This window comes from Orcinus orca, chromosome 6 (assembly GCF_937001465.1).
Source record: "Orcinus orca chromosome 6, mOrcOrc1.1, whole genome shotgun sequence".
NCBI lineage: Eukaryota > Metazoa > Chordata > Mammalia > Artiodactyla > Delphinidae > Orcinus > Orcinus orca.
Window position 1 is genome coordinate 98,211,324 of NC_064564.1, and position 24,781 is coordinate 98,236,104.

Consider the following 24,781-nt stretch of genomic DNA (forward strand, 5'->3'; position numbering starts at 1 on the left):
TACCACACACAGAGCAGAGAGCTGTTTATCCAGCTCCTTCAGATCAGTATGCCTGGGTGACTTGGAGAAATACCATATTTACTGTAATACCAGATAGAGTCACCTCAATTAAGTCCTCAGCTTCGCCTCAGCATACCTTGGTCAAAGCTCCCAGGAATAAGCTGAACTCATCATTTTGAGCTTTTAAACCTGAAGAACAAAACGATCAAAACGCAGGGCAAAGGGCTGTTTTGAATTTTAGGTCATCAAAAATACTAAACTGTTGGTCAGGCTGCTCCATGAAGAAAGAAAAACAAATTCAAACGATGACTAACAAGGCCTGCTGTGCGTGAGTCACAAACTGAATCAAGCCAGGCCTCTGGAAACAGGAGGAAAAGCTCTTAGGAATCACATCATAATCAGGCAATGAGCCTCAGGACTTGCTGGTCTACTCGTTGAACTATGTCAGCACCTGGATGATGTCCAGGAGAAGAGAGGTCAGGCGGTTTAAAACTCACTTCTCTTTCCTCCCAAGACTGTTTTCAGTGACCTTGAGGAGTGACTTTCTTAGGTGTGAACATGAAAATTGTGGGAGTTTAGTCAGCATTTGGGGGATTACTCGTTTCTGAGTTGTCTCCCAGGCACTGACGGTACAGACCTACTTCTTGAAAGAGGGAATGAACTTTGCAAAGGAGGAAGGTTCTACGGATTTCACATATATAAACTGGAAAGGGATTATATTTATAAACAAAATATCCTGAGAGCATAAGGCATACTGACTGACAGAGGTTGGAGGTCTTTAGCTTTTTTTCTCATTGTTGCTTTGTATTAAAATTCAGGGAGAGTCCAAAATTGTATTTCACCAACAAGCACCTACCATATAGCACAGGGAACTCTAATCAATATTCTGTAATAATATGGGAAAAGAATCTGAAAAAGAATGAATATATGTATATGTATAACTGAATCACTTTACTATACACCGGAAACTAACAGAACATTGTAAATCAACTATACTGCAATAAATTTTTTTAAAAATTACATTTCAAACTGTTCAATCCTTTCCATCTAACTTGGACACTCAAATCCATAAGAACGTGCACCTCTGATAAATATGATAATGATGAATTCGGTTTGAATTCCCAACTGCATGTATGTCTCTTAAAGATATTTTTCTCTCTGCCTTGTCAATTTCTCATAGCGTCCAGGCTGCTTATCTGGGGAAAATGCCACAATACTTGATCTGACCTGGGACGTTTCCCCAGTTAAGGTAAATTGATGCTCACGTAAACCAGTGTTTCTCATAAGGAGACTAATAGTGCAGGTAAAGAATAAAAAGACAAAGAAGCTAAGTGAACAAACTTTCACTGCCTAGTCGCTACAGAGAGTGCTGGGTTCTGGGGCCAGCCAGCCACCTGGCAGCAGAAGGATGGAAAGTTGGTCTCACCTCAGGGCTTCCCTCCCCCTTGCTGGTCTAACTGTGAAATCTTCTCTCATGTGAAACAGTAAAATAACTGGCTCCAAGTTTTTCATTATTTCCTAGACAGAAAGATCTCTTTCAAGGCCACCATGGTACTCATCCCTACTCCTCCAAGATAAGGTTAAGGTAAAACCATCAGCTAATTCCTTGATTGTCATTCCATTCACACTTCCCTCAAACCAGCATTTTCCCCTCATATAAGCAACGATAATTAAACAATAATTATTGGAAAGATGGTAGAGTGCTTAAGAAAACAGTGAAGAAAGAACCACCAGGTTAACAAGTGCCACCACTTTAACAATGACATTTAAGTCAGACATTTGTTTTGCTCATGGTTGATTTGAGGTTGTTACTACTGTTCTTGTTTTCTAGTAAGTCTATTCTGTTTTCTAGGACTAGGGAAGGCCCTAAAGCATAATGATGAAAAGCACAGGCTTTGGGATCAGACAAACTAGGGTGTCAATTGGAACTCTGCAACCCAGTAGAATGTGCTAGACAGCTGTCTTTCTCACAGAGTTGAATGCTGACAGCTAATAAGCATTTACATAAATTAACCTGTCAATTATGTGCTAATATGGCATTGATAGCCCGGCTCTTTGAGGACATTTGACTTTCTGATTTAAGTAATGAGGCAGAAACAGAATTGGCTTTACAACCATTTTCTCCTGATAACCATTCACTATTTGATGTGCATTTATGGGGAACTGAACAGGAATTATGAAAATAAGCCCCAAACTCTATAACCTCTCATAATTGACTCTATCTTCAAGACAGAGAGACATATCTTGGAGGATCCACACAGTATATCCTTTCCTACTTTGCATTAGTTATCTATTGTTGTATCACAGACATCCCAAAGCCTAATGGCTTAAAACAATAACCATTTGTTAATGATCAAGTCTGTGGGTCAACCAGATGGTTTTGCTGATTTGGGCTAGGATTGCCTGCTCTTGCTGATCTAGCTCCTGTGATTGGCAGGTTGACTGGGAGCTGATTGGTCTAGAATGGCCTTACTCGTATATCTGGGTGATATTATTGGCTCCCAGCTGGATCAGTGAGGATGACTGGGCTATATGTGCCTCATCCTCCAGCAGGCTAGCTTTGGCTTGTTCACAGGAGGTCTAAGAGCAACAAGAAAGCAAGCCACAATGTGCAAGAACTTTGTAAGTCTCTGTGTCTTTCTAAAACATGTCACAAGCCAATCAAGATTCAAAGCATGGAGAAAGATGCCACCTCTTGAGGGAAGAGCAACAAAGTCACATTGCAAGGTCATGGGCATACGGAGAGAAAAGTTGTTGGCAAGTTTTGCAATCTACCGCATGCCTTTTGATCGTAATCCTTATCCTTTTTCTTTCCAGGCAACTGATACAGCATATTAGAAATCCTTGACCTAATTCTATCTTCTTTTTCCCCCTGACTCCACCAGGTTTCTTCTGGATCCATTCAAGAAAGTGTGAAAGACCGAGTAATTGACTCAAGACTGCAGCTGTTTATCACCAAGCCAGGACTCTACACATGCATAGCTACTAATAAGCATGGAGAGAAATTCAGTACTGCAAAGGCTGCGGCCACCATCAGTATAGCAGGTAGGATGGATTTTCACAATTGCATTGCTCCAGGAGAGGAGAGAGTTGGCACTATTCCACAATATCTTTCACTGGGGAAAATCTTTTTTTTTTTTTAATCTCTTACTCCAGTCCCATTTGGGATATTTCTTCCTCCATAGGGACACTCCAGAGGTTGACCTAGATAATTGATTTTGGCTAATTTGTTGCTTCAAAAACTAGATCCACAAATACCTGCCCAAGTGATGGGTAACAGCTTCCAGGAGTTCATTTCTTTTTCTTTCATTTTCTTTTCTTCCCTTTCTTCTTCTTTTATTCTTCCCTTCCTCCCTCCTTCCTTCCTTCCCTCCTTTCATCCTTTGTTCCTTTCTTCCTCCCTCCCTCCCTCCCTCCCTCCCATTCTTTTTCATTCCTTTTCCTCCCCTCTTTTTTCCCTTCCTCTTCTTTGTTTCTTGGGGTTGATCAAACTTTCCAAGGCTCTAAAGAGGAAGTTGGCAGATATTTAACATGGTTGTGCCAGTTTCTGCATGGCTACATTTTGAGGGTATTTTTACTTATGAATATGTGATCTACCTTATGGTCTTTCCCCTTCCTGTTTCATGCAAGTGATAGCAGGACCTACAGGTATTTTCAAGGAAAAGGGCTGACACATGGATTTCTAGGATACTTGTGTTGAGTTATGCAGGTTTATTTTTAAAACTTAAATGTCCCAAAGGCTTCTGAGAACATTTGTGGAATTCCTAGAGATGGAAATAATCCCTGTATCAGGAAATGCCTGGCATGATAATATTCATAGCATGTCTACTGTCCAAGGGTCAGCAGAGAGATGCTTGGCCTCACATGTAAGGCAAGCACTGGTAGAACCTGTGCCCAGGGCCGGCTCCCCAGAGCCTACTATTTCTTATTACAGTGCCACTTCTTAGATCTTCCCTGATGGGGAAATTTCCAGTAATGTTTGCGATTTTTTAGCATGAGGTGAATAAAGACACAGAGAGATACAAAGGGAGCACTGGACAAGGCTGGCCCTCTGAGGCATGCCCATGAAGGAAAGAGATTTCAAAACCAAGGATCCCTTCTGCCTTCTCCTCCAAGGATACATCTGCCTACAGTATCTTGAGACATCATATCAGTTATTTGAGAATTTCCACTGATGGGAAGTCATTTTCCCAGAGAAGAGTGAGATTCTTAAAAGTAAATTCAACTCAGTTTAACAAATAATAATAAAATGATTACTATTCACATAGCACTTTGTTGTTTGCGAAGCACCCTTACATGCATTTATTAAATACACTGGGCTCAGTCCATTGCGTTAGGTAGAGGATGCAAACTTAATTAACGAATGGGATCATTAGCAATGGAGTCCCAGTTTTCTAGGGACTCTCAACCTAAAAAGGAAGTCCATTGGTCACAGACATATGGCACAGACTATGTTCTATGCAGCAGCACAAAGTACAACAGCAGACACAAGACAGAGTTTAAGGGAATCCTTGGGAAAGAGATGCCATTTGAGTTAGAGATGACAAGGTCGAAATGAGTTCAGAAAATAGCAAGTCATGATGGAGACTGAGAATGAGGTGGAGGATGGGAAGAAAGGTTTGAAATGTGAGCTCTAGCTGGGTTATGAAGAGCCTGAGTAGGTTGACTATTCTTCAATCAATGGGAAGTCATTTAATTTTTTTAGAGAAGGCAAGCAATATGATCAGATATATTCTTTATCAAATCGACAGATGTCGGGTGTCAAAAGATGGGGAGGCATGGCATGCAGATAGGAGACTATTCCAGGAGTCTGGGAAAGTCATGAAGGTCTGAACAACAACAGTAACAATTGGTAAAGAGAGAACAGGGGAGATGTGTGAAACCTATCAGGAGAGAAACAATAGGATTTGAAAGTGTTTGAATGCGGTAGAAGGAGTTCAGATGTGTCTGAGATTTTGAGGAAAGCGTCTAGGACAAATAATAACAGATAAAAGAACATGAGGAGGTTCAAGAGATAATAAAACAATTAAATTTTTGATGCTTTTTAATTACTTGGAATGATTCTCACTATCTTATGTTTTATTTGATATTTGATCAAGACTCAGTGTTAAATACATAAATATATATTTATATAACCTATATCTATATATTTACAAAGTGTGTGTATGTGTGTTTGTGTGTGCAGAGAGAAGGAGAAACATTTACGTATGAATTCTCAAATCCAAGAAAATAGACTGATCTAATCTAGCTTAGATTAGAATCACCTCCACTGGCTAGAAGAGAAAAATTAATGTTGCTAATCTGAAGAGAGTCTCATTTCAGGTAATTATTCAGTCATTCAAAGATCAATTTCCTGCCACGTTTCTTCCTCCCCTTTCTCCTTGTATCTCTTCCCTACATGGAAAGAGAGAAGGAGTCTTGGATTTATGCAGTGGTGTCCTCTGGACCCGCCCTGGTATTTGGTAAAGTCTACAGCTAGAGAACTAGTGATCTCATCTCTTGGCTTGGTTGGGACCCAGAGGACCTCCCTGTCTGGCTCAGCCCCACTGAGGCTCTTCCTGTAGCAGCACAACCCTCTACATCTCAGTCAAATCCTTCATCGAGCCCCTCTCTAGAGTCTACTCTGCAACGTCTGCACATAGGTCACCCTGGCTCTCCCTACAATACCAGATATACTAAAAATCCAAGTCAGCTCCTTCCTTATCCCTCATGCAGCCTGAAGCAACTTCTGGATCACTTTCATGTTACACAAAATCCAAAAAAGATTCACACCTACCAACTCAGTTCCGCTGTCTACCCAACCATGTCATGCTACCATTTTTACACTAATATGGCCATCCTATGTCAGGGTAAGAGGTCCCTAAAAGGTTCTCTGCTTTTAGAGTCCCAAATAAGAAGTAGGAAAAACTCCCTCTGCTTTGGCTTTTTCCTTAATTTATCAATATACCTCTCTTCTAGGATTTTGGTCCAGAGAAAGGAATCTATAAAATGTGTATCTGAATTCTTAATTCCCTTACCTTCCACCTTTCTGCAACATACCAAGCTGAAGGAACTGGTCAGGGACTCCCTCTTTAGTGCGGTAACCTTCAGAGCCCACCCATCATAAGTACAAAGACAGGTGTGAAGGCAGTGCTATGATCAATAAAAAGAAGAACCTGATAAAATGGGCTTATCTCCCCCCACACACAAAGACAGATCCATCACATGACATGATCTCCAAGATGCTGAAAGGACTATAGAGCATAATTACCACCATAGTGTATATGGCAACATCACCCCTTTCATCCCAGTCCTAGTCCAAATGAGAACCTGATCCAACACCGTTAAGAAACAGAATATACCAACAGAGGAAGCTGTAATCCTAAAGAAAATGATGGTATCTTCTGGTGGTAAAAAGAGCCTTAAAGTGTGGACAGGCAGCATAGAAAGGTAATGTCCCAGAATGCAGGGAGAAGTCATTAATGTTGAGAATAGATCAGAGTGAGAATGAGGGCAAAGAGCAAAGGCAGCCAGGGGGAAAATAGCAGGAGAATTTGCATGGGGAAAGGAATGGTGGGAGCAATGCGTGAGTTGGCACATAGCAGCAGAGAGGACTGGAAGCTTGCCGCAGCAGAGGTGAACGCAGATAGGGAGCAGTGACCCCAGTAGGGGCAATAGTCATGTAGACTGAAACCAGTAATGACTTGACTTTAGCTAATGGGCCTGTAGGTAATGTATTTGAATAATGAATGTGAATCCATCTGCACATAGAAACAAAGTTACTAAAATGAGTAGAGGGACTCCCTCACGTAGCTAATTCATAAAAAGCTGCAAGGCCCTTTTGTTCATCCCCTGATCTGTTTTTCCTGTTGGATCCCATTTACTATGAGACCTGAAGCTCCCCTACTTTTCCTAAAATTTCCTCAGGCAGATTTAATGAGGGTGTCTCATGAGTGCATTGGAATAAGACCTCTGAACCCCATGAGACACCTGCCATTTTTCTTCCTCTCCTTAAGCCGTTCTTTTCAGTCAAAGCTGCTAGATGCCTCATAAAAGTCTCCCTGCCATCACTGAGGAAACTGTCGTACTTCCCAACTCTGGGGTGCTCCCTGAACCAATATTCCATGGAAGTGAGGCCACTCTGGTGAAAAAGGGATTCATGGAACCACTTTAATTCAGAATCATTTCAAAGCACGGTCTTATGCTCTCCAGATCTCTCAGAGCTTGGTTGTGACATTCGCTCTCTCCACTTCTGCTTTAGGCATCTCTCTCCATTGGCCTCTGATGGGGCTGGCCAGAGGTCCAGAGCCCGGTGCCTCCCCTGGACATTTTGGCAATGCTTCCTTACCCCAAATTCTCCTTTCTCTCATTTCAGCCATCCCCATCCTCCCCTAGTGTTCTGTAGTCAACAGTCCCCTTTGTCACATTCTCTGTGTTTCACTTTGAAGATTTCACTCCATCTGTTTATTTACTCAACCCAGCAGGAAAACTGGAAATAGAAAAATCTGGTCTAGTGCTTAGGATTATGTCTATTGATATTGCTAGTGTCTGAAAGACAACAACAACAAAAAATAAAGATCAGCCTTCATTTTCCCAAAACTTTTCCATGTGGATGCCCAGATTCATATGTATTATTTGAGAAATGTGATATACTTCTTTCTGACTCATTTACATTTGCTGTTAGTCATCAAAAGGAGCCAGAAAAACTTTTGGAACCTCTCCCTATGAACCAGGAAGTTCCATTTCCCCTCCAGTCACAACCTCAAAAGGCTCAAGTTGCAATTTAAACTCAGCAGGATGCTGGGTTATTGGCAAGATGCCTTCTCTTTGTCATCAGCCTTGTGACAGAGACCAGCAAGACACCTCATGATCCCTGTAACGAGCATAGTCCTGCAAGAGCCAAAGGCCATCAAAATAGACACAGGTATTAAATCTACCAAACATTTAAAGAAGAATTAACACCAATTTTTATTACCCTGATACCAATGCCAGGTAAGGGCACTACAAGAAAACTAAAGGCCAATTTCCCTGATGAACATAAATGCAAAAATTCTCAACAAAATTCTAGCAAACCAAATTCAATAGCACATTAAAAGAATCACACACCATGATCAAGTGGGATTTATCTCTGAGATGTAAGGATGGTTCAACATATACAAATCAATTAGTGTCATACACCACATTAATAGAATGAAGGATAAAAATTACATGATCCTCTCAATAGATGCAGAAAAAGCATTTGACAAAATTCAACATACATTCATAATAAAAACTCTCAGCAAATTGGATATAAGGAACATACCTCATAATAAGGGCCACATATGACAAACCCACAGCCAACATCATACTCAATGGCAAGAGGTTAAACACTTTTCCTCTAAGATCAGGCAAATGACAAGAGTGCCCATTCTCACCATTTCTATTCAACATAGTACTGGAAGTCCTGGCCCAAGCAATCAGGCAATAAAAAGAAATAAAAGGTATCCAAATTGGAAAGGAAGAAGTAAAATTCTCCTTGTTTGCAGATGATACAATCTTATATATAGAAAATCCTAAAGACTCCACCAAAATCTGTTAGAACTAATCAATGAATTAAGTTCCACATACAAAATTGACATACAGAAATCAGTTTTTTTTAAATACACTAACAACAAAACATCTGAAAAAGAAGAAAACTATCCCATTTACAATAGCACCAAAAACAACAAAATACTTAGGAATAGGTTTAACCTAGGAAGAGAAAGATCTGTATGCTGAAAATTACAAGACATTGATAAGAGAAATTGAAGACACAGATAAATGGAAGATATCCTGTGTTCATGGATCAGAAGAATTAATATTGTTAAAATGTCCACAGCACCCAAAGCTATTTGTGGATTTCATATACTCCTATTAAAACTCCTATGGCATTTTTCACAGAAATAGAACAAACAATTCAAAAACTTGTATGGAAGCACAAAAGAGTCCCGATAGCCAAGCAACCCTGAGAAAGAAGAACAAAGCTGGAGGCATCACACGTCCTGATTTCAAGCTATATTACAAAGCTATAGTAATCAAATCAGTATGGGACTGGCATAAAAACAGATGCCTAGACAAATGGAACTGAATCAAGAGCCCAGAAGTAAACCCACACATATATGGTCAGTTAATTTATGACAAGGGAGCCAAGAATATACAACGGGGAAAAGACAGTCTTTTCCATAAATGGTGTTGGGAAAACTGGATAACCACATGCAAAAGAATGAAACTGGACCTCTATCTTACAACACTCACAAAAATTAACCTGAAATGAATTAAAGACTTAAACACATGACCTGAAACCATAAAACTCCTAGAAGAAAAAATAGACAGTAAGTTCCTTGACATCAGTCTTGGTGATGATTTTTTTGGATATGATACCAAAAGCATAAGCAACAAAAGTAAAAATAAACAAGTGGGACTACGCCAAACTAAAAAGCTTCTGTACAGCAAAGGAAACCATCAACAAAACTAAAAAGCAACTTATAGAATGGGAGAAAATATTTGCTAATTATATATAAGGGGTTAATATCCAAAATATATAAAGAGCACATACAACAGCAAAAAAACCAAACAATCTAATTTAAAAATGGACAAAGTATATGAATAGACATTTTTCCAAAGAGGACATACAGATGGCAAACAGGTACATGAAAAGGTGTTCAACATCACTATTCATCAGGGAAGTGCAAATCAAAACCACAATGAACTATCACTTCATACCTACTAAGATGGTTATCATCAACAAAGTAAGAGTTAGCAAGTATTGGCGAGAAAGGAACCCTGACCCACTGTTGGTGGAATTGTAAATTGGTTCAGCCACTATAGAAAACAGTATGGAGCTTCTGAAAAAAATTAAAAATAGAACTACCATATGATCCAGCAAACCCACTTCTGGATATATATCCAAAGGAAATGAAAACAGGATATCAAAGAGGTATCTGCACTTTCATGTTCATTGCAGCATTATTCACAGTAGCCAAGATACGGAAACAACTTAAGTGTCTGTCAACAGAAAAATAGATAAAGAAGATGTGGTATATACATATAATGGAATATTATTCAGCCATGATAAAGAAAGAGATTTGGTCATTTGTGACAACATGGATGAAACTTGAGGGCATTGTGCTAAGTGAAATAAGTCAGTCAGAGAAAGACAAATACTGTATGATATCACTTATATGTGGGATCTGAAAAAGTCTAACTCATAGAAACAGAGTACAGTAGTGGATACCAGGGGCAGTGGGGTCGGGGAAAAGGGGAGACATTGGTCAAACAGTACAAACTTCCAGTTATAAGATGAATAAGTTCTGGAAATCTAATGTGCATCATTGGTGATTATAGTTAATACTGTATTATATACTTGAAAGTTGCTAAGAGAGTTGCATTATGTAACTGTAGCAAATCAACACCTTGTCCACCTTAAAGTTACACAATGTTGAATGTCACTTATGTCTTCATAAAGCTAGGAAAAATAGACACAGGGATCCAGTAGAGGAAAATCCATGTTTGTATTTCTCATTCTCAATGGCATTAATAGGTCCTTCACGAAATACTGAGGTCCAGAGTTCTTTTCTGCTTACTCAGTCTGAGGGTACAGGAATGAGTCTGTGGTCACATCCCTCCTCTAACATAAGCCACTCCTCATTTTACCAACACCCCCACTGTCTGCAATGCCCCTTCTTTGGATTGACCTCTGAGTCTGGGGATTCTGGTCACTAAATTTAAAGCTCAAATGAAAATATGTAGCATAACCAAAGCTGGGCAGTAGGGAGAAATCCGATATGTTAGTATTGGAGTTCCCCACCCTCCCAAAATTGGCCACGTATTTTTATTTTTTTAATTTTTATTGAAATATCATTGATTTACACTGTTGTATTAGCTTCCACTGTATAGCAAAGTGATTCAGTTATATATATTCTTTTTCATATTCTTTTCTATTATAGGTTATTACAAGATATTGAGTATTGTTCCCTGTGCTATACAGTAGGTCCTTGTTGGCCATCTATTTTATATATAGTAGTGTGTATATTTTAATCCCAAACTCCTAAATTATCCCTCCCCCCCTTTCCCCTTTGGTAACCATAAGTTTGTTTTCTATGTCTGTGAGTCTATTTCTGCTTTGTAAGTAAGTTCATTGGCATCATAGTTTAGATTCCACCTATAAGTGATATCATATGATACTTGTCTTTGTCTGACTTACTTCACTTAGTATGATAATCTCTAGGTCCATCCATGTTGCTGCAAAATGGCATTATTTCATTTTTTTAATGGCTGAGTAATATTCCATTGTGTATACATACCACATCTTTATTCATTCATCTCATATTTTTATTTTCTATATTTTGTGTTGATGTTTCACATTATTACAGAAAAAAATTAGAACTTTGGACTCTTATTTTGTAATCGATATAGCTGATTGAACGTACTACCATGTTTCACACTCTCTCTCATGTCTCATAGTCACACTCCCGTGTCCCCCGCAATGTTCCCCCCAGTTGTGAGACATGGGGTGATGTAGCAGGGGCACACGACTCCCTCTATCACCCAGTGTTTCAGCCATGATAGGCAGAAGTGTTCTTACCAACAAAACAGGCCCCGTCCCTTGGCATTTCATGGTGGCTTCATCTGGTTTCCAATGGATTAAAGGTGTTTGTTTTTGTTTTTAATAAAAGGGAAAGGAATAAATGACTAACAGCCAGTAGCCACACTAAATTGCTACCAGCTGTTCTGCAGCTAGGCTCAAGAGGTAAGCATTCTTTCTACAATCAGGCAGCTTTTTTATATTAGATTGGCTGCCTGTTTTAGAAGAGAGACAACATTTTATTGGCTTTTCCAGATAATGGAAAAGATACTACAAATATTGATGGCTGTTGGAAGCTTTTGAAATTTTTAAAAATCTAGTTTTGAGATAAAAGCACTTGTTTATAATCGGAGGCTCTTGGACCCCTTCCCTGCTCCCCATCTCCCCGCCCCCGCAAAAATGAAAATGTGACTGGAGAAATTTCTGTACGAAACACATGGAAGCCTAGTGAATCATCCTTTGATTCTCTTAATATTCTTGAAAAGACTGAGCACCCTTAAACGACCTTGATTTTTTTTTTCCTCACTTGTCCTTGAAATCGAAGCCTAGCTAAGCTGAGTATGTCTTCCCAAGTTCTACGGCTGGATTCTTTGGCTCTGGTTGACCTCCACGGTATTGAATCCTCTCTTTTACATCTTAAATTGAGGGCTCTTTCATATACATAACCTTGGACTTTTCACGTTTCAACAGGTTTCCCTGCTCAGCTGCTGTTAGATTCTGCCTTTACCCATTCCAAATTATATACCTCTTTCTCTGTAAGAATTTCCTCCTGTTTCTTCCATCTGTTCTCTCCAGAAAATGTGGGGCCCCTTGTTAAAAAATTATTAAGTGTTTCAAGATGATAACCGCAGAACATTAAATTAAGCATGGGGCCCTTCTGAGTGTGGGACGCTGTGTGACCACGTGAAGCCAGTGGGTCTGTAAGAATCACAGCTCCGCCACCCTCTTCCTGTTCAACCTCCACTTCTTGCTTTCTTGATGCAAAGTCCTTGGGTGGCCAACAGAGGGAAATTCTGACCTATGATACTGCCTGGGCGAACGAGGCCACGGTTGACTCAGCTTGAAAGGAAGAATTCAGTTCCTGGAGACATTTAATATTTTCTTACTCTCCTTCTCCAAATCTGCCTGTTAATGCAGGATCTGGCCTCCTAGCAGAAGCAGGGAACTTTTCAGAAACTTAGAGATTAGAAGAATGAAAATTATCTGTTACAAACCTTGAGATGAAAATGTACTAACTTTTGTTTCTTTTCCCCTTTAATTTGATTTCCTGTGGAAACTTCCTTTCCTGTTACTAGAATGGAGGTGAGATATTATTGTTACACCAATGTTTTGTTTCGCTTTGTTTGACATGCCATTTATTGAGTATCTATTATTCGTTGAGGACTGTAATCTTTCAGAAAACTTTCTAATTTCTAATCCTTTTAATACTCTCACAAAATGATGATGAAGATGAAGATAGGCAACATCTGTTGAATACTTACTATGTATCAGGCACTGTGCTAAGAGCTTTACATGCATTTTAAAAATTTATCCTCAGGACATGAAATAGATGCTAGTGTTATCCCTATTGTACAGAAAAGAAACAAAGAGACATACTTTGAACTGGAGAGTACACATGACTTACACAGTTAGTATATGATAGGCTTGGAAAAGAGACACAGAACTGACTCCCAAACCCTCCCTCATAGCTTTATCCTGCAGATAAGAAAGTAACACCATGTAATATAACACTGTGAAACCTACAGCATTTTATTTGCATAAAATTGCCTTTCATAAAAACTCTATGATGTGTAAGATTTCATCTAATTTTACAAATGATGAAACTGAGATTTAGAATGGTTCATTACTACTAATAACAGCAGTTAAGTTTTGCAGGACATTTTTGAGTACCACTGTTCTCATATTAATGTTTCAGCAACTTTATGGGGCAAAAGCTATCATCCCTCTTTCTTTATATGAGGAACCTGAGGCACAAGAGTTGTCCAGACCACATAGCTAACTACAAAGCCTCAATCTGTGCTCAGACAGACAGACTCAAGAACACAGATTCATACCTATGTTGCTAATCCAGGTAGCACAGCAACTGAGCAGGACCTGCAACTCAAGCCATTGATTCTAATTCCATGGAATGAAATAATTCATTGCATAAGAACATTTAGTTTGTTCTCAATCTTTTCCCAATTCATATAGCTTTGATGCATTTGTTTACCTAATAAATAGGTATTGAGAAAGAGTCCTGACCTGAAGGATTCTACAGAGAAGCTGAATAGCTACTGAAGGGATATACAACATAAACACGGGAAAAGGTAAATTAAAATGCAGGCCAACCACAGAAGAGATGCCATCTTTCATTCATACACCTCTTTCATTCAGCACACCTGTCTTCCCTGTGCATCTTTAAAACACTCTATTCCTGGCACTACATTGGAAAGTGATAAAACAAAACAAATTGTACATATTCCCTGCACCCAAGGAATTTACATTTTATTAGGGGACCGACACACACACACACACACACACACACACACACACACACACACTAGTTCCAAGGTAACATAATAATGGAATCATGCACAAATTCTAAGGGCTCAAGAACAGAAATAAATCATTCACATGCAACTAAATGCAAATGAAAATAATTTAAACTGATTATAGTCAAATAAATGCTAACTAATGAAAATTCCATACCATCTTTCACTTGTGATAACACAAGCACTCTTGGTTTTCTGCAAAGCGCTAGATAGCAAGTATATGGCTTTCTGGGCCGTACGGTCTCTGTTGCAACTGCTCAGCTCTGCTATTGCAGCACAAAAGGAGCCACAGACAGTTTGTAAGTGGATGAACTTGGCTCTGTTCCAATAAAATTGTACTTCTAGCCACTGAAATTTGAATTTCATATCATTTTCACTTCTCCTTTTGGATTTTTTCAACCATCTAAAAATGTAAACACCATTCTTAGCTCACAGGTGGTATAAAAATAGGCAGTAGGCCAAATTTGACTTGTGGGTTCTATTTGCCGATCCCTGTCATAGAGATTGAATCATATACAAAGACACTAGGCATGAAAGGATAAAAAGAATTCCAGTTTGCTTTGGAAGTTTAGAGTGGCGTAGGGCCCTGGCCATCACATTTGTTGGGAAAGTACAATGGGAACCTGGCAGTTGCTGTATAAGGAAGAAGATGTGCCGCTATCAGGGGAGAGGTCCCGTTCTCATGTGTGCCAGCCCTAGGGAGGGCAGGAAAAGAAGGTGTGGAGTTTCCGCTGGGGTAGTGGGGTTGTCCCAACCAACCATGCCATGGCTGGTCATCTGGATGTGCCCTTGGACAACGTGTTCAAAGGGAAGAGATGTTGCCCTCATAGAAACTGGAAGATCACATTTTAAAACAGTGGACCCTTGAACAATTCAGGGGTTAGGGGCACCAACCAGCACGCCCTATAACTTTAGAGTTGGCTCTCTGTCTATGTGGTTCCTCCATATCCATGTTCTGCATCCTTGGATTCAACCAACTACGGATGGGATGGTGTAGGACTGTAGTATTTATTGAAAAAAAAACTGGGCATAAGTGGACCCGTACAATTCAAACCCACGTTGTTCAAGGGTCAACTGTATTCTACTGAACGTGATTCATACATGTTAAAGCAAAGAGAAAATAAAAGCAAAAGGTGTAGTGAGAATCCTTTAAATATTCCATCTGACCAAGGAGAGCTGTCTGCTATAAAATAAGTTAGAAGGGGGACGTGGGATCAGATATCAGTTGTTGCCTCCAAAAAGAGAAACTGTTCAGAAAGAGAGGTCAGCCAGGTTCAGTCTGTCAGGAGACAAGAGAGGGACTGGCTCCATGTGCAATATTAACTAGAATTTTTGGAGGTAGTCCAGCAGATCATTCCAAAACAACCAGCATTCTGTGAACAGATCCCTGTGACCTCTGCCCCACTGTTCAAACGAGGAACAGGACCAGCTGCCTCTGCTGTTGCTCCATCCACAGTCCCAAGATCTGCATGTGGAGAAATACGACTTCAGCTGGACAGAAAGGGCACTCATCACTTGCAAAAGACAGAAGACACCAATGGAAATTTTTTGCATTCATCTTGTTCCCTGGGTTTTGCTGTGACCTCCTTAAATTTTTTAAGTGATAGGGTTAGAAGGATGAGGGAAAAAATGGCCCCATTGGCCTCCATATCTTGCCTCTGAAATTTGATCACTGCATAAAATTTGAGGTTTATAAGTCAGCAAAACAGGGGAGGAAATTGTTCCAACTCTGACTGAAACGGTGACTGGGCAGTCTCTTTATATATGTATTATGTATGTGTGTGTAGGGAAATTAAAATACAGGCCACCCGCAGGAGACATGCCATCTTTCATTCGCACACTGTTCAGCACATGTGTCCTCCCTATGTATTTTAAAACACTCACTCTATTCCTGTATATATATATTTGGTACTATATATCCCTTACCTTGTGGGGCTAATCCGAGCAAAGATATACTACCAAAGCTAAGTCTTTAATGCTCCCAGAACATCACAGAGACAGAGAAAATTAATAAGAACCATATACTTTGTATCTGTATGGTTTTTCTCAGCATGCAAAGGGTTTTCACAGGCTAGTTATCTTCAAGCTGGTAGGAAGACAAATCAAAATTAAAACCAAGATCTTCTCATTTCTATTCAAAACCTATTCTGCTTTTTCTTTTCTTTTGCATTATATAGCTAATGTTCAAAAATCAGTGAGGACTCCGTACTATTAATTCACATTGAGGTTGTTCTAAAGATTTTCCCAAGGGCTTTTTAAAAGAGAAGCAGCAGAAACTCAGAAAAAAAGAATTTTTTTTTTTAAGAATTGGTTCTTAATTATTAATAATCCTTATCTCTGAGGCTATTTTCATTTTTTCTTTTGTGTAATTTTTCTTAGTTTCCAATGTTTTCTTTTAAATGTTTTTTGCTTATGTAATTAAAGAAAAAAACATGAGTTTTTTAAATTAAAAATATTCATGGAGGGCTTCCCTGGTGGCGCAGTGGTTAAGAATCCGCCTGCCAATGCAGGGGACAGGGGTTCGAGCCCTGGTCCGGGAAGATCCCACATGCCGCGGAGCAACTAAGCCCGTGTGCCACAACTACTGAGCCTGTGCTCTAGAGCCTGCGTGCCACAACTACTGAAGCCTGTGTGCCTGGAGCCCGTGCTCCGCAACAAGAGAAGCCACCGCCATGAGAAGCCCGCGCACCACGACGAAGAGTAGCCCCGCTCGCTGCAACCAGAGGAGGACAGTGCGCAGCAACGAAGACCCAATGCAGCCAAAAATAAATAAATAAATTTATATAAAAATATATATATATTCATGGAAAAATAAAGAAGTGTCATTCAATAGTTAGCACGTGACCGTGCAACATGGATGAATCATTCTCAGCTCAGAGACACTAGGAGAAATATTCAACTTTTACATGATATAGTTTTTTATAAATTTATGTATTTATTATTTATATTTGGCTGTGTTGGGTCTTCGTCGCTGCGCGGGCTTTCTCTAGTTGCGGCGAGCGGGGGCTACTCTTCGTTGCGGTACGCGGGCTTCTCATTGCCGCGGCTTCTCTCGTTGCAGAGCATGGGCTCTAGGCACACGGGCTTCAGTAGTTGTGGCTCACGGGTTCTAGAGCACAGGCTCAGTAATTGTGGTGCACGGGCTTAGATGCTCCGCGGCATGTGGGATCTTCCCGGACCAGGGCTTGAACCCGTGTCCCCTGCACTGGCAGGTGGATTCTCAACCACTGCGCCACCAGGGAAGTCCCCATAGTTTTTTTCTAAGTGAAAAGAGTCACACCTGCTCTTATCCATCCTATCTTTTTATGGAAGGATTATCAATATGTGTGACCATTTTGTGAGCCAGTTTGGGGTATTTCTAATTGTTAGGTATTATTATTCAGTTTCTTAAAGCATAGTATCCTTGCTTCTCTAGAACTTTCTTAGTGTCAGCATACCCTGAGTGTCCTCAGAGGTTGAGTCATGAGCTATTTCTCTGGGTGTTTTCTCAACCCTATAGGGCCCAAGTTTTCATGGGAGTTTTGCGTTTTCTTATTCAAGGCGTTCATTAAAAAAATCCCCAATGAATTACAGGTAATGCAATAAAATTCATGTTGACTAATTAGTAGAATGCTAGTATGAATTAGAGAATGATTCTATGTTACAAAACATCATTTTAAAATACAGTATTTCACGGAAGTTCATTGTTTTACCTGAATGAGTTGTATCTCATTTAATAGATTTGCTTCAAAGACCAGTCAATGATGTTTCTAATCACCTTTTCAAATTCAAATGGGGTCTGTTAGCAACTTAAACAATCCCCACAAATTCCAATTTGTTTAATTTTCTTTCCTTGAAATCCTTTATATAAAGATAATAAAATGCTAAATTCCAACAGATGTACAAATCTAAATGAGAGTGCAACTTGAATTTGCTGTCATTGTTAATGAGATATCTGATGGAAGGCATAAGGATATATTGAGACCATTACAGTGCCTGCACATAATAAGTGCTCAATAAACATCTGTCAGGTGAGTATAGGAGTTATTATAATTCCCAGCATTGCATTAAGGAAGCAGTGGATATGTGGAGGGAGTACCAGCTGCGTTTTCCATTTTTCTTATTGTCCTCTTCAATTGTTATAGCAGATTAGCTTTTAATCTTATTGCTGTGCTAACACTTATATTACCCATGAACACACAATAACCTGGGTTCAGGATAATTACTTACATCACTTTACAGATTAGAACACTGTCAGAGGCCAGATGACTCTCCCCAAGACATGTGGTAAGAAAATAGCAAAAGTGAAGATGCTACTTAGCTCCTCTGAGAGCCATAACCAATGCTTTCTCCTTCCCGTGTGGCTTTCTTCTTATTCTTTAATGGAATGCTGGGAAGATGTGTGAGTGAGAGGATCTGATGTTTGGAAGATGTGCCACAAAATTCAAATCATTAATTATCATAACGTTTAAATAAACTATGTTCATCAAGCTGCAAGCTCTTTGGATCAGAGCAATTACTACGTTCAGTCACTTATTAATCATGATGATGAATATATTTTTTAGATGTATTTACTTGCTATGTACGCTTATATGTAACAAATGTGGAGTTAAATTTTATTTATGATGGAAACAATAAAAATTCTCCCATCCATTCTGGCCTTGAGCGTTTCCAAAGCTTTCCACATCCGTTATCACATTTGATCCTCTTCATAGCCCTCTGGAGTAGCTAGAGGTAATATAATTGCTGCTGGAAATGAAGACAATATTCAGATGGAACGTTTCAACCAATTTGCTGGTGCAATCTTCTATTTCTGTGATGCAGATGTGGAAATGGAAAACAAACAAAAAGGCAGCTGGAATGCTAAGAAATAGCATGTGATCAGGAATGTTTTTCACTGCTTCTTTCAGTAAACCACAGAAAGATGACAAAGGCTACTGCGCCGAGTACAGAGGGGAGGTGTGTAATGCTGTCCTGGCAAAAGATGCTCTTGTTTTCTTCAACAACTCCTACGCAGACCCTGAGGAGACCCAAGAACTACTGGTCCACACTGCCTGGATTGAACTGAAAGCAGTGAGCCCATTCTGCCGGCCGGCTGCTGAAGCTTTACTGTGTAACCACATCTTCCAAGAATGTAACCCTGGGGTGGCACCTACTCCTACACCCATTTGCAGGTAAACTTTACAAAATAAATAAATGGGGAAATTCTGTTTGTCTGTCTGCCAACAGGAAAAGTTTTCAAAAGAGGAAGTTGTTAGGTGTAAGAGTAAAGGCAAAAGCTGGCTTTTGTCCAAAATATAAGGTAATTAATTGGACAAAATTCCTACCATGTGAATCACTGGTGATACCCTATTATACAAGGGCTCTAAGTTAGAAAATGTCATAAAAGGTATAATATTCTATTACATTTGTTATTGTTCACATTATTATCATATTCATAAACATCCCTGCTTTCTAGGAAGTGAAAAACAAAATCCCAAACTAATATGGACCTCATTAGTAAGCCAAGATAGAGAAAATAAAGACTACATATCCAGTATTTCAGCATTATTAGCCAATAAATATGAGATCTTGGTGAGCATGTCAGAACATTAAAATACATTCCACCCAATATTCTAATTTACGTACTGACACTCTTGTGTCATGGGGGGTGGAAGGAGTAGAAACAGTTATAAAACAGATATTTCTTGAAAACCCCCTACTCTTTAAACACTGAAATTTATAAACCCACTTTCAATAGAATTATCTTTGCCTTTATTTACTTCTTGTGTAGAAAAGACAGGAATCAATGTAGCTTTTGAGCTAAATGGAACAAAGTTCAAATACTGTTTTGTACTGCTTTCTAGATGCACTGACATATGACCTCAGCTAAACTTCAGTTTCCTCGTCTGCAATAGAGCTGAGAGGATTAAAGGATAAATTGTACCCAGGGTATATATTAGAAACTGGATGGATACTGTTTGCTTTTCAAGAAAACACATGAAGACTACCAACACAGCACATTTCCAACTGTTTTGATAAAACCAGGAACTATTTAAATATTGAAATAGTTTTAAGGCATTCTATTTAGTATAAAAGGACTACAGAGGTCATTAAAATAGAGTGCTCCATTCTTCAACTTACTGCAAATTTTGAGGGTTTGGAGACATTTTAAGACTAATATAGGGACTTCCCTGGCGGTCCAGTGGTTAAGACTTCACCTTCCAATGCAGGGGGTGCGGGTTCGATCCCTGGTCAGAGAGCTAAGATCCCACATGCCTTGCAGCCCAAAAACCAAAACATAAAACACAAGCAACATTGTAACAAATCCAATAAAAACTTAAAAAATGGTCCACATCAAAAAAAATCTTAAAAAAAAATTACTTAAGACATAATTTGTTGTTTCTTCACTTAAGATTATATTTTCATCAGACATGACATCTAAGTATCTTTTGAGGAACAATGAGAATTAAAATTGAATTGTATCTTCATATGCTAGCACAAAATAAATTTATTGAGTAATTTCCCAACATTTATGCCCTAGACCAGTTTAAATGCATAGGCCACAGATGTTCTTTCTCAAGATTGAAAATAATTTAACTTTTTTGTTTTTTTAGAAAAAAATCCCATTCACTGAGATTTCAAATTTATTAGAATAGCATAGTTAATTAACTCTTAAATCTGTGAGCCATTTGTAGTGTACTTAAATTTTTTTCTTAATTCCAGCTGTTATTTAAACAAGTATTTTTTAAAATTTATTTCTTTCTTTATTTTTGGCTGCATTGGGTCTTCGTTGCTGTGCGCAGGCTTTCTCTAGTTGTGGCAAGAGGGGGCTACTCTTTGTTGTGGTGCGTGGGCTTCTCATTGCGGTGGCTTCTCTTGTTGTGGAGCATGGGCTCTAGGCATGCAGGCTTCAGTAGTTGTGGCATGCAGGCTCAGTAGTTGTGGCGGGCTTAGTTGCTCCGCAGCATGTGGGATCTTGCTCGACCAGGGCTCGAACCTGTGTCCCCTGCATTTGCAGACAGATTCTTCACCACTGTGCCACCAGGGAAGTCCCTGAGTATTTTTTTTAATCTGAAAATTGTTTCTATTTCTTTAATCCTTGTAAACAATTTATTCACATTGGGGTTGAAAAATATAGTCTAGAAATTTTCACATTTTTATACTTCATTAAGGTTTTCTTTTCTCTTATATAATCAATAATTGTTTAAAAAATTAGACATTTAGAAAGACTTGGGAGTAGATTTCTTTTCATTATTTTCTTTCCTATAAGTAATATAAAAAGAATGGATAATATGATTTCATCATCAGACTTATGTCCTTTTTATTTTAAGAATTTTTCTTATAGTATATCTCTGAGTATTTTTCTATTTTTTTATGTGCTCTAGTTTCTTGTTGGGAAACACTGTTATTTGTACTTTGAATTTCTTGCTTGCTTCTCCCTCTCAGTTATCTCCTTACTCACTATTTTCATCTTTCTTTCTGCATTCAGTTAGAACTTCTAAAGTTTTCCCCTATTATTTGTTCAATATCTTGCTGTGCCGTTTCTTTCTCAATGAAGATTTCACTTGTTTCAGTGAAACAGTTGTTTTCACTTCTTTGTGGTCTTTATTTTCTTCAGTCACTACCATGTTTAACTTAACCTAGTTTTCACTCTATTTTCCATTTCATCTTGATTTTTTTTCCCCGTGAAAAACGCTTCTGTAGAGGCCATGCTTCAGTGCATGCAATGAAAACAAAACAATTTTTTAAATTCTCTAACGTGTCTTTTCCATGTATAATAAAAAATAATTTTCCCAGGTATTTGCTTTCTCCACATAATGTGGGCTAAAAAGTTCTTTCATATGTCCCATATTGCTTTTGCACAGTTTAACTATAACATCTGAATGCAGAAAGATTTGCTTATATGACCCAAGGATGGGACCAGGCATAAGAAGAAGCAAGCCAAACGATGTTTCTCCAGTTCTTCAGAGTCTCAGAAGCCTGAAAGCCCCATTGTTCCCTCTTCCTTTGCAGACATATTAAGAATCTACATCCCATCATTGTACTCATGACTCCCATTATATCCCATCATATTAGTATGCACAGCCCTTTCATTCTGCACATGCTCAGTTGGTCCATATTGGCAAGTGGTTGCCTGGGAAGGCAGGAGTGTAGGCATGAGTAGTAAAAAATATATATACATGTATATATAACTACACATACACACGAATGTACACACGCACACAAAATTTCCTCCTCTTTTATACTTCATATATTGAATGAATGACATTACTATTATTGTCCTTAATTTCTTTAATTATCTTTAATTTCCTCTTATTATGAATCCCAAATATCTTAATTTGGAACTAACTGGATTTTTCCTATGTAGTCTATCCTATTTCCTATAAGATAAGCTTGAACAATTATTAATCCACAAAATTCTAATTAGTCCAACTAGTCTACCTAATCTTTCTTCAGCCTTTTCACTCAGTACAACACAGAGATGAACATTGCAGCTTCATACTCACACAGACCTTACTCTAGCTTTCTCAGATGAAAGCACACACAGCAATGAGATAGGACTCAGCTTCTCCAAGGGTAGGGCTGGGTAAGGACTCCCAAGCCCTCCTATAACCTTTCAGGAAGGTGATACTATTCTGTTTTAGGGAACAAAGCACACAGAGACACGGACTGTGTTCCTCAGGCCCTGCCCATTAGCCCTGAGATTACAGAAAAACCTCCCAGGCTGGAAACTGCTTGACAATGATCTTTTAAAGCTCTGCGTACCTTGTTTCTGTACCTTTGTAGTTACTTTAATATGAAGTTAAGAGAAAACATATCTGGGATTCCTAATCCATTACCTTTGGAACTTGAACGTTCTTTTCCCCAGTAGCATTAGTGATGTTTTTAAAACAAAACAAGACAGCATTTCATCTCCTGGGATAATATACTATATATTTCATAGCTTCTCACATTATTTACAATAAAAGGATCTTTACAAAAACACTTTTGCAAGAACAAACAGTGTACTGTGATGATGTTTTGAAAATATGGGATTTAGGCTCCACCACCAATTTGGCTTCAACGTGCTATGATTCATCAAATTTTGTTCTCCCTAAATTATTTTAGAGAATACTGCCTGGCAGTAAAGGAGCTCTTCTGTGCAAAAGAATGGCTAGCGGTGGAAGAAAAGACCCACAGGGGACTCTACAGATCTGGGATACATCTGCTCTCCATGCCGGACTGCAACAAACTCCCCAGCATGCACTGGGACCCCATGGCCTGTACCAGACTGCCATATTTAGGTAACAGAGTTCTCTCGAGACTTTGGAGGTTCAGAGAAATTTACTATTTTGAGGAAACTAAGGTGTGAATTTAAATCTCCTAATATTTCTAGGCATTTCCAATATTTTTTGAGTTCTGCCTTCCTTCCATACCCAATAACAGAATCCTATTGCTATCCTAATTGCACCGGTTAACATAAGGATTTATTCCATTTGTTCTAAAAGAAATTAAAGAGCACTTTTCGCTGCTGCTTGAGATCTTACCTTACTTCATAAGCAGATCTTATGAGAGCTCATAACATTTTATTGAATGTGCAGAGAAATGGCTAAGAAACAGTTCATATTTTGTCAGAGGAGTGGAATAAAAGCATAAAAGTCCTCTTTCTTACCCAAGGAAGCAGATTTTTCAGCATGCAAAAATAAGCCATATGTTTGCAAATGCTGATCTCACAAAACAAAGCTGAATGGCTGCATGTTGCTTTAATGAACTTCATCTGTAAGGAACTACGTGGTGAGCCCTAACAGCTGTTTTAATTTCAAAGATGCAATCCTTTCGCATTCGAATGCGAAGAATGTTTTCCCATTGTATATTAAAAAGCTGAAAGAGAACTTGCATTTCTTAGCACTCTCTCACAGAACACAGGAGCTATCTGGATGTTCACTTAAAACAAATTTTTATCCTTTCCCCTTCAGATTATAAAAAAGAAAACGTAACAAGTAAGTAATTTTGTTTGTGCCCTTGAAACGTTATGTGTATGTAACTGGATTCATGCATGCGTATTTACACCCGTATTTCATGATGTCCAGAACGGGATGTACGGTCCCTCTCAAAGTCTTTTCACTATACTCACCCAGGGTAGAATATGAAGGAAGATCATCAGAGATCCCAGTTTATAGCTTCTAATTAGGCCATGGAGAGCACCAGATTTAGTGAATGATGCAAATCCCATCTCCTACCTCAAGGTTACTAAGTTGCTTTATCCCTTCCATGGCTATAAAGTAAGCCAATTTAAAATATCACCTTTTGATTTTGCATTCATGATTTTTGTATCATCCAATAGTATAAAGTTTACAGGGTCAAATCAAATGGTTTTAAAAGGGTGATCTCAAAATCTCTAGGAAAGAATTCAAGAAGGTTGCTTGAAAAGGGGTGTCCTAGAAACTAACGTGTATCAGATGGTACGTTAAGCCTATCAGAATGCAGAAATCTTCAGAATGAAATTAGAAATTTTTTTCATGTCGACTAACTTCCTCTGATTTTCATGTTCAAGGCTCAAATCATATTCATTTCTTGGGCTAGATATTCCAGGCCTAATTGTTTCTGCACTTGGCTAAGTGCTAGGACTTGATTTTACCAGCTTACTTAAAGGACTAAGACTTAGAATATTGAAAGAATGCTACTGGTCACAACTGAATCACTCAGAGCTAGGAAACGAGAACAGCTT

The 24,781-nt window shown here is 38.8% G+C and overlaps 1 protein-coding gene across 1 annotated transcript in view; it reads left to right on the forward strand.

Moving 5' to 3' along the window:
• The window catches only part of MUSK (muscle associated receptor tyrosine kinase), a 94,611-nt gene that overhangs the window by 60,257 nt on the left and 9,573 nt on the right, over positions 1–24,781 (forward strand). The window contains exons 8-11 of the mRNA XM_012532820.3: positions 2,886–3,045; positions 12,877–12,883; positions 19,002–19,265; positions 23,182–23,357. Coding sequence (XP_012388274.1) covers positions 2,886–3,045; positions 12,877–12,883; positions 19,002–19,265; positions 23,182–23,357 — 607 coding nt within the window. The remainder of the gene's footprint in view (positions 1–2,885; positions 3,046–12,876; positions 12,884–19,001; positions 19,266–23,181; positions 23,358–24,781) is intronic.